At 31.6% G+C, this 12080-nt stretch overlaps 1 protein-coding gene across 2 annotated transcripts in view; it reads left to right on the top strand.

The window, feature by feature from the left end:
* The window catches only part of LOC142331585 (uncharacterized), a 55497-nt gene extending 45747 nt beyond the window's left edge, over positions 1 to 9750 (top strand). For both annotated transcript variants that reach the window (XM_075377593.1, XM_075377596.1), the window contains one exon: positions 796 to 9750. In XM_075377593.1, coding sequence (XP_075233708.1) covers positions 796 to 1001 — 206 coding nt within the window. In that variant the 3' untranslated portion in view covers positions 1002 to 9750. The remainder of the gene's footprint in view (positions 1 to 795) is intronic.
* Positions 9751 to 12080: the final 2330 nt, after the last annotated feature.

Consider the following 12080-nt stretch of genomic DNA (forward strand, 5'->3'; position numbering starts at 1 on the left):
CAAGGATTCAAATTATATATATGAATATTGAATACAATTAAATATTCCCAAAAGATCTAGATTACAAAAACTTTACATTAATTGTGATGGTTATTTTCATGGATGTTGTAGGAGACAAGGAGAAGACTCTGTTGTTATTTCCCAATGTAGCAGATAACATTGCATTTATCTTAAAATAATTTTCATTTGAAATCAGTTTGTCTCCATTGTACTAATAATTAATTACTACTCTTATTTTCGTATTTAGCCTACTATCTAAATGAACACGATAGTTTGTTTTTTAAATATGATTAATTCAGAAATAACAATTACTTGAAAAGTGATTGACAGCCATAAAACTATTGATCTAAAATGTTCAAATTTAGACATAAAACCATTAATATAAGAATGTCCAGATTTGGACATTTCATTAATGAAATTAAGTTTTAAAAGAGAAGAACTAACAAGAAGCCAAAAAATTTTACAGTCTGAGTGACAGTAGTATTACATCATTAATGGGAATATAATTAACAATACATCTCCTGGGTAGAACAAATTGCAACTGGTTGCCCGCATTTAATGTTGGATAGTTACAGTGCATTCAATGGATGTATAAGTTATGATCCATGTAATTACACTCTATAACAACTTAGTATGCTTAAGATCCAATAGTTACTGTTACGTACTGTCCACGAGGTACTGTAACACGCACTTCGATTTTATTGTTAAACTGTAAAAATTTAAGTTTTGTAAGTTACATGCTCTGTACATTTAACTGTAGTTGCTGAATGTAATTTTACAAAATTCTGTTTTTAGGTTACACCGTGCATGAATTTTGGCTTTCTAATGAAGTAAGGCGTTCAGTTCGTAGATCTATAAGAAATTTACTTAGGTCTTACAAAAGAAAAATTTTAAGTGAATTCTGCCTATCTACTAAAAATTTATTTGGATCTGGACCCAAATATCTAGTTAATATTAGCCGAAAATACTGCCTTATGCCAGCAAGAAGAAAACATTTATGATTTTATTATCGTAGCGCAAATTTTTATACTTTTAATTCTTTATTTATTTTTATTATTCCTTTAATTTGGTGGTTTGTAGTGCTATGTTTTGAATGCTTTTTATTTAGTACTTTATGTCAGTTATGTTTCTTTGACATCTTTTAATGAAGTTGTAATTACATGTAGATGTATATCACTGAATGATCTGTAACATAATTAATTTTAAAATCAGATCTGCAAAAATACAGTAGTTATCTGTGGAATCATGTTCATTTAGATGCTTCTGCCATTAATAAATGACCACTATTTGATATGCTTATGTGTACAACAAACAGATTTATTCAGTGATCAGTTAAGAACTACCAGTTACTTTCTACCACTAAACATATTAACAGGAGATAAGTGACAGATTCGATACAAATCTTATTCTTTTTCAGACTTCAGGGTTAGGATGCCTGACAATGCTGGCATCCCTTACACCTTCCTGAAATACCCTCAATAAAAAAATAAATAATCATTATCTTTAAATAATTATTTTATTTAAGATATGCTATTAGATAAGACTATGCAAAAAATTCTAACTTTAACTTATAATTTTGAAGGCTGTAAGTGTTAGCTTTATTATTATAAAGCTAGAGGTTTGAGTTTTAATACTTTCAGTTAACATTTTATGTTGAATTCAAATATATTATTCACAAATTTCTTTTTGTGTCTGGTTTTGAGATATAGCAGCTGAAATTCAGCTAAAAGGTTGTTGCGACATTTTTTAAGTCAAAGTTTGAGCTTAAATAATAATTCCTTATTTCCTAAAGTTTCAAAGCAACTGGAGGCTTATATCAGGAGATATGCATCAAATTTGGTCAATACTTTTTAGCTCAATTTTTGACCTACCTTTGAATGCTTATATCTGAGGTATACCTTCTTACATAATGTTAGTTGTGTAATAGTTAGACACAGAAAGTAATTTTTTATTAAGTAATATCATCCATTTTGCTGTCTGTTAATACAAAGTAGTTAACTGTATTAGCTGTACCTTGCCTCCTATTGAATGCAGAAACAGTTTCAACTAATTATATCTGTTACGGCAAGTACAAGTTTTTTAAATATTTATTACATATGCACAAAAATACTAAAATCGTAAGGAAAATTAAATATAGTCGTAGTAATAACAGAGTGCAATAAAATGTTACAATATTATAGAGCACAGTAGCTTCAAAATAAAATAAAAATATCTAAAGTAGTCAAAAACATTTTAGCAATACTTTTAATTCCACTTTAAAAGTGTGACTACTACTAAACTGGCATTCCAGGTCAGATCAGATTCTCTCAACTTCTTCTCTTGGAATAAAAAATAACCTGATTCCTGGTACATTTTCTTTACAAAATTCAAATAAGTCTCTTGGTGTCAATATCTGGTTTTCTATAGGTCACTGAAGACTAACCCACCAGGTTGGTCTAGTGATTAACGTGTCTTCCCAAATCAGCTGATTTGGAAGTCGAAAGTTCCAGCGTTCAAGTCCTAGTAAAGCCAGTTATTTTTACATGGATTTGAATACTAGATCGTGGATACCGGTGTTCTTTGGTGGTTGGGTTTCAATTAACCACACATCTCAGGAATGGTCGAACTGAGAATGTACAAGACTACACTTCATTTATACACTCATACATATCATCCTCATTCATCCTCTGAAGAATTATCTAAATAGTAGTTACTGGAGGCTAAACAGGAAAAAAAAGAAAGAAAAAAGGTCACTGAAGACTGGCAGATGCTGGTAATCATTTTGTAGTACCTCCAATTCCATCTCAAGGAATTTTGTGGCTAGTACCAAAGAAATTCCATTCAGCTGTTACCCCAAAGTCTTCATGGTGGGAAAAATTGATAAAATTCTTGTTTGAGAGGCTGAACCATCACTGAAGTAGTGTATATGCTTTATTTCAATCACAGTCTTCAATTATTTGATCAGTTCAGTTAAAAATATATGAACAGCAATGATATCATAATGCAGACAATCACTGATCACGCAAATTCTAAGATTCTGAAGCTCATTTTTATTGTAATAAACCATGAATGGATGCAGTGTAGATTGGCTGTTTTCCCTGTACAGAATCTTGCACAACAAATGAATAGTTGCAGCAGAATTCAATAGGATAATGGTATGATTATCATTTAAATTTTCCTTCAGTTGTTTTAAATATGAACTTTGATGTTTTCAAATAAAATGGGGTAGTCAGGCAGAAAACCTTTAAGGAAAGCTTTTCAATAAAATTTTCCAGTCGCCTGTTGCATCTCTGTATGAATCCACTGCTTATATTCTATTAGTTCCTCCAAGTCATAATTTTTAAGCTCATCTAATAAATAGGACTCTGATCCAGTTTTTCCAGGACACTTTCCTGCCATTTATACTGTTCACAATGAAGTAGCATGCAGTCCTTATATTCTAAGATTCAGACAGTTTTCTCAATCAATATCTTGTAGTCATACTTGATGGATATTGCAGCTGTCATGGGTGTAACATTTTGATGAATGGTACAAACACAAACTGAATGTATGCCAGCAGCACCAACTTTAATGCACCACTTTGGCCTAATTCACAAAATTTTTAGAAGCCAATTTCATGGCATAATGTGTGCAGTAAGGTATGAACATCTCTTTTAAATTGCACAAAAGTAGGCATTTCTGCATATGGACATTTTCACCATTGATCAATGAAACAAAATATTTCTTTCCTGGACAGATTCAGGAAAATTCATAATCCTCAAAAAATTTGAGGACCCATTGTCTTAATATCATTCTTCAATTTTTTTCCTCCTTTTTTTCTGGTGTTGCCAAAATACCAACAACAGATTTGAGCTTCCTGGCCTGCTTCACTATTCACATTGAAACCTGGAATTCATCAGCTGTTTTCTCAATACTCCAGCTACATGGGTACCAATCTCAAAATCTGAACTTGTTGTGAGCGAGTAGAGATCAAAAGTTTGGCTTTGAGCTCTTCAATCAGGATATTCAGATCTTTACATCCTTAACACTGCTTACTCTTTAACGTTTGCATTACTTCAGTAACATCCAACAGCAGCTGTTGTAGTAGCAATAGCATCATGTGCTCTTCTTACCTTCGGCTTCAGGTAGCCTTTTGAATCCTGTTTGTTAATATATTTAAGCTTCAAAGCTTCCAGAGGCTTGTAGCATTTCAGCATCACTAGATTCTGATTCTGGTTGATCATCCTTTGGCTGAATCTCTCGTTGAGCCAATTCTTGCTTACATCGTGGGCATAACTTTTGACCTGGCTTGAGTTCATAATTTGTTAAAGCTTTTAATCAGTCAGCAGAATCAACATCAGTAAGCCACAATCCTTTTCTGGATTGTGCGACTCGTTTCCAAATGGATTACAGCAGTCCTTCTGTAGGAATTCAAACTTTATCAGAAAAACAGCTTTATGATAGGAACATATGTCAGCATCTTCATTAAAGCTAATTCCAGATCACTGCTGTAAAAGTTCTTTGTTCATTGCTGATAGTTCTTTCACAGGCAACAAAAAAGCTTTTCCATAATTAAACATTAGACTTGTGGCATTCATAGCCATCAGGCTTTAAAAATGGCAGAGGCCAAGAACTTCACTCATTTCAAAACACTGTTGGAGATAGCAATAAATGCCACAACTGATTATAGAAGTTATTCACTAACAACTATGCTAATTCACAAAAAGTTAATGCTTATATACCCTTTCTTCAATATAAAGAACATTCTAAAAGAACTGGAATTTTCCAGATTATTTCAGAAAATGGATTTTTTCAGATCAGCCTAAAAAGTTCTACTGTAGTCCAAAATTTTCTGGAACCCCTGCAAATTTTTTTCAAGATATTGTAAATTTTAAAACATTCTTTAAAAAATCTAATAATATTCTGAAGCATAGAATGTTTTTACATCTTCAGCTGTTTTAATTAACTATAGATTAAAAATCTGTCACATGCAAAAGATTAATAATTTTTGAAAAGCTTTCTACCTTTGATAATATACAGATTAAAAAAGTAACATGCCTGGATTATGTTGTTTAAAAGCTGTTATTTCCATGTATTATAAAATAACAAAATCTGAGATATAAGCATTCGAAGATGGACCAAAAATCATGATAAAAAATTGTTGACCAAATTTTGTGATGGATTTCTCCTGACATGATTCCAATTGCTTTGAAACTGCAGGATCCTACACATAATTATTCTCTTTTTCAAATTACTGTCTCATTCCAATTAAAGAATTAGATAAAGAAATATATAAGCTCAAACTTTGACTTATGTTGTGACAAATTTTTGGTTGAATTTCAGCTGATACATCTCAAAACCAGATTCCAAAAGAAACTTGTGACTAACATATTTGGATATACCATAAAAAGTTAACAAACAGTACCAAAATTCGACTTTCTTTATTATTGCTGTCAAGATTGTTAGTCAAAGATAACAATGTTTATTGTATCCACAAATGATAAATAAGTATCCCCTTTACAAGAGATTACTCTTCATCTGCTATGGCTCTTCATCAGCCATAGCAGATGAAGAGCTGCAATTTAAAATGGAATTTTAGACCATGGGGAACCTCCACCAAAAATGTTACACTTGGAGATGGTCAACTGGAGACGATTTTCAAAACTGGACCAATTGACATGGAATGACCCCACTTACATGTATCATTGAATTTATTTACATTTAATTAATTATTAGCTTTATTGTTTTTTTGTTAACTGCATAAAAGGATTATCACAGTCTCAAGTGTTTTGTATAAACACAATATACCAGGAAGAGAAAGGTTTTTCAAGGAGAGAAGAATGCATTGCATTGCACCCAAGAGAAAAATCATCTATTAAATTACAGAAGGAAAAATTGATGGATTTCATTGGAAATTCTGTTTTGCATCTGAATTTTATGGAATGTGAAAATTTTTAACGAATTTAAAACAAAATAATATGATATTCTGTTCCAATAGTTTTGTTGTTGAGAAGTAGGAGTAAATGAGAGAATGAGTGAGCCTTCCACATTTAATATGCAACATTTGAGATTGAAGATGAAGTACTTCTGATAAGTAATTGTTACCAAGCTGAAGAAAGCAGGGGTGAATAAGTGTGAGAAACATTTTATGTATTGAAATATTCACTAGTACACGAGAATAGAACATATTCTGAAAGAAGATACATTAAATGAAGACTATGACTTTGGTACAAGGGAGGTCATTCAGGCTCTCAGGTTAATTTAGAGCAGGCTTAAGAATAAAGCTGCCTACAATGGTGTCTGAATCTGGAGAAGGCATTTGATAATATAGAATGAAACGTTTAAAATTTTTATGTAAAATTGCCATGACATATTGGGAAGATTACAATCCGTACAAGAATAGAATAAAAAATGAAGAAAGGCAGGTTTTGATTCTAAAAACTGAGAGACAAGGATACATTCCCAAACTACTGCTTCTTATCTTTAGTTTAGAAACAGTATAGGAATTGAAGGGAACTCGTAAAAAATATTTTTTAAGTTTTTCAGTAACTGCATTCTTTTGGCAGAAACCAAACATGGTTAAAATAGATTATGAATTGTACAGATTCATTGCTTTGAGAGAGAACAAATTCAAAAATTAATTATGATAAAAAAAGATAATAAAATATGACAGAAATAAAGGTAACATGGAATTAGAATATCAATTTGAAGTAAGTAAATACAGAAGTTGCAAGATTTTGCTGTTTTATGGTAAAATTACAGAGTAATGGATAAACTAAAAGCTGATCAAGCAGGCTTTTTCAAAAAAAAGCAAGCTGGTAGCGAGAGCTTCTATGCAGAAAGAAAATCTGCAAGTGTTAATAAACGTAGTTCTAAAATCGCAGACAAATTAAAAAAAAAAATTATTGTAGCAAAATATGCAAAATAAGAAAAGTAAAAAGGAAAATAATAGAAGTCTGAAATGTGATAATGTGGAAGGATTTTGATAACATTAATGTTAAGTACGAAATGAGAGGTGAAGGACACACACAGTGAAGTGAAATATACAGTAATGATTTAAAATTTTTGGCATAATATGGTAGAGGCAAACTAGGTTATTGGTTGTCAAGTCGACCAGGATGTAGTAAATGGTACAGAGAGGTTAAAAAATTATCACAGAAAAATAGCATTGAACCGAGTCAGATGAATCCAAAAAAGACCTTGGAATCAGTTTTAAAAACTTGGAAGTTTCTTTTTGAATTTACTTAAAAAATTGAATTAATGATAGGCAGCAGGTTCAATTGACATAATCATTAACCAAGGAATGCAAATGAAGGATTCCCACTGTACTCACCATTATTTAAGATAAATTTATACAGCAGGTAGTGTATATAATTTATAGGAATCAATTTATTAAAGTAATTATAACAAAATTAGTGCTAATATAAATAGTCAAAGCATTTCATATTCTTTTATTAAGATTCTCAGATTTTGTGGAACTACTAAGCCATACGAGGAAATAATTTACTATTGTGCCTGAATTTCTATAATTTCACATAAGAATAATGCGCAATATACATTTAGGAGAGAATTGAAACATTTTTTTAGTTTAATTCTTGGGCTGTCGATTTTATTTATAATCGATATAACTTTAAAAAATCATTTATTTAAATTTATTGTTTACAGAGCACTATTATAAAAAAGATGCTGAAAGTTATTCTTAAACTAGAAAACGTTCTTTCAACATTTCATTGTGAACAGGTCTTCCATGAATGCCTTTCATTTGAATTTGTCAAGTCCAGCAGACTGAGTGACATTTAAAACAAGCCAGATTTCACTGTTTGAAATTTTTTAGCAAAATGGAAATAACACACCATGCAGTGTAGTTATTTATGTTAATCTTAGCTAATAAAACAAGTAACACCTTGCAAGCTTCTTTAAGGAACTACATTATAAGATTCATAAATATTAGACTGGGCATTTTCTTTCTTAAAAAATAAGAAACAGGTAGCAGTAAATTTCTGTTTTACTGTCATTTACCAGTAGAACAAAAAAATATAATTAATCCCAATAAACGTTTACAGTGAAGGCAAGGCAGTGGATAGACTTCATAAAAAAAATTTACTTATGTATGTTTCAATTCCTCTAGTCTCGCCATGGCTCGATTTACTTTTGTTGAATCAGTATCTAAACTTTATACAGAATTCTTACATTTGTTGTACTGTGATTAGTTAACTGTAATTTCACTGTAATAATCATTGCTTTGAAACTGTAATACAGTGAAATTTTTTTTGATACTGTATTTATTTATTTTTTAATATCTTCGCTTGTCTAAGGCTTATATAATAATAATGAATTGTTAGTTACATGATTTTTACCGTTTTTTTCAATCGCAGTTGACTTTGTTAAGTAATTTTAATGTACTGCCTACTCTAATGAGTGGGCAGGAATTAACTCCCTATTGAAAATTGTTTATAACTTCTTTAATACTTAACTAATTTTCATGAAACAAAAAACCATTTTGTTTCTTAAATGGTAGAATTGTTATGCATTGCTAAAATTCAATACAAGCACCACTCCCATTATCCACCAATTCCTGTAAGTGGATGGGGATGTTTGTGACAGACTTCTGCAGATAATCCAGTAGTACATTTCTAAGAACTTGACAAATGAGCTCCTCCAATCCATGTTTTTGGTTTTGTGTGATAAACTTCCTCTTTAGCCCACCCCCAGAGGAAGTTACAGGGCGTTAAGTCAGGACTCCTTGCTGGCTGTTCAAGGGGGCCACGACGTCCCATGGATGTCAAGCCACGCACAGGCAAGACTTGCCAAGTGAGGTGGGGCCCCATCTTGCATAAAGATTAGGTCATTGTAATTGTTCCGTGTGGATACAATACTGTGAACATAATCTTTAAGCATATCAAGGTACCATTCTGCATTCATTGTGTCCCAGATGAGATATGGACCCACAACTTTTGTAGATGTCATGCCACACAACACTGTGACTTTTGGTTAATGATGGCTTTTTTCAACAACACCCTCGGATCCTTTGTTGCCCAATAACAACAATTGGGCCAGTTAACAAACCTCCAAGATGAAACACTGCTCTTCATCTGACCACAGGATATTACTGAAAATATCAGATCAGTCCTCATACCAAGCAAGCATCATCCAATTTTCCAACTGATGATCACAGTCTTACGACGATAATATCCTGGCAGTAATGTGGTTTCCATGGATGAAAAATTTTACTCTTTCTTTAGAACAGTTTGGATTGTGTGTTGGGTTAAACCACTTTTGTGAGATGCCTGTCCTTTGGTTTCTGAGGACTTCAAGTGAGCATTTCCTGAACCACATAAACATTTTCCTACGTCCTGGATGTTGAGGGGCGACCATATCTCCTAACATCTGATACAGAACCTGTGTCCATTAGCTTCAAGTGGCAGGCAGGTTCCTTATGGTCTTTGTATCTACCTAGGCATGAGGTCCTTTCACACTTTACCATCATCTCTATACTTTTACCACGGACCAACATACTTTGTACCAGGATGCCAGCTGAGTCCGCTCACATAAGGTTAGACATTGCCCCATGGTCTGCCACTGATACCTGCAATGACATAAATGCGATATCATGTAATAAATTCTACCATTGTAAGGAACAAAATGCTTTTTGTTTCATGAAAATTTGTTAAGTATTTAAAAAAGTTATAAACTATTTCCAGTAGGGAGTTAATTCCTGTCCAACCGGCACATTTATTCTGAGTGTATGTCCAATATATTTGTAATTGATAAATTAAAATCAATAAAAAGTAAGTACAGAGTTTTTTATCTTTCACAAGTAAGTGATACTGTAAAGTGAAATTCTTGTAAATTTCAGGTACAATTAAAAAAAAATTTAATGTTCCAGTATATTAATATGCTTTGCTTATATTTGTGATTAATGGTATACATTATCATGAAAGTATTTAGAATAATTAAATAAATTTACAATGCAACATTTTTCAAAAAGACACTATTTACAAGAACTCTTTCACAGTATATTTCAAAAGCTATTCTTTGCACATGAAGTATGGTAATCAGTAACAGCACTTACTGTATAATCTCTCACTTATACTCTGAAATAATCATTCTTATGCTCTTTGGCTGCAATCATTGTTATGAAAAATATGTTATACATCTCCTTTCCTTATTATTCAGTCTGTAAAATGTGTAAAGATCTTTAACTGTAACTGTAAGATCTTTAACATGTAGAAAATTCTTTGCTGAACAGTAATCTTTTATAAGTTTATTATTTAATTTTCAGTGTCCAGTACATGATGTAATGTTTAATTTAGTTTGTTAACCTTTTCATGTGTCATTTGGTAGTAAACACTTAAATCGTTAAATCGATAAATCGTTCTTTACCAAATATACCATTATTAAGAAAAATTGATAACAAATGGCTGCTGTACATCTGTATCTATAAAGCAGCTTTTCTTGACTTATGATCAGTGCCCTGCAAAAACTACAAAAGATAAACTGATGAAAATTAAGTGGTGTGGAAATTAAAGATTAACTGATGTTCTTACAGCGCACACTAAGAAAGGGTTTTTGAATTTCAGAGTTTAAATTGAGTAACAATAAAATTTATTATTTTTCTAATTTCTTTGTAACAAATTAAGATAAACTTGATTTTTGGTGTGTGTAATCTTCATGTGAATATTAAAATTTTTTTTTAATTCAGAGTAACGGCTTAAAATGGATTTTGAATTTGTTTTAAAACCGGGTAATTTTTTTTATTTCTCAGTAACAAATGAAGATATCAACTTGATGTGTAATTTTCAAGTAGATAACTAAAAACCAATTTTTAGTTTTTTCAATTTTGAATTGGGTGAAGGAAGGTAAAAAAATGTGAAAAATGATAAGTTTTTCCTATTTATCACTATACTAAACAAAATATTCACTAGATTAGGGCTAGCATATTACTCTTCAAATTTTCAAAACCTTTTTTGGATTTTTTTAATTTCAATTTTTTAAGGGGTGTAACGGTGTATGACGTGGCGACCCAAACACAGCCACTTTTACTGTATGTGCGATGCAACTGGCTACACCTGCCTCTGATTGCTCAACTGAAAAAAAAATACAGTTACTTCCTAATGGTGTTTGCTGAGTAATACTAAGAACCAAGCAACATATTTTTACCAGTTATATTTGTAAGATGGAAACTGACTATTTTGAAACGACATTCTTAGAACACTCAAAGTTTCAAGTCCTTACTGACTTAACTGTTACTCTGAAGAAATTACGATACACTGATAATTTTCATAAATTGAACAGGCTTTAATTTTTATTTATCATTATTATTTTCACAAGCTTGAGTTAATGAACACACACTGTATTCCTAGACAGGAAGGGTGAGTGAAGCCACCCTTCAGATGACTTCTTTCGGTGCTAAACTAAACAAATTGTAGAAGGGAATTTTATGCCTGTTTAAAATTCAAGGTCAAGTTTACCATTGCATAGGAAGTTTATTGCCAATACCTGGGGTTGATCACCAATTTTTACAAATTTACTTCCTTTCTGATTCTGATCAAACTTTTCTTCCTACTAATATTGTTCCAAGAAGGAACTAATAAATAGCACTCCACAAGTTTTGCTGAAACAAAATAATTTGATCACAGAGTTTAAATGCAATACTGAGAACACACCTTTGGATAATGCAGATTTTAAATTAATAATTCATGCTGATCGTGTACCTGTTAATCAGCATAGGGATCGCTGTAATGCTCCATCAATTAATGCAGTTGCTTGCTGTTTTAGTGGTTGATGAAGGTAAACGACCTAGAGATATAATATTATGTTGTTGTAATGGTCAAATGCAATGTGTGTCTGAGCTTCATCGGCCTTATGATACTTTACAATATCCCCTTATGTTTTTGAAGGGCAAAGATGGTTATTATCTAACTATTCCACTAAATAATAATGAACAAAATAAAACAGTTTCCTGCATGCAATTTTATGCTTATCGACTTATGGTTCGAGATAACATTGACAATTTTTTACAATATTACAGAAACTTATTTAGACAATATTGTGTTGACATGATCGCCAGAATGATCACTGAAAGATTAGCCTTTATTCATAATAAAAAAAAATTACCTGCT

The sequence above is a fragment of the Lycorma delicatula genome, chromosome 1, assembly GCF_047948215.1.
Source record: "Lycorma delicatula isolate Av1 chromosome 1, ASM4794821v1, whole genome shotgun sequence".
Taxonomy (NCBI): Eukaryota; Metazoa; Arthropoda; class Insecta; order Hemiptera; family Fulgoridae; genus Lycorma; species Lycorma delicatula.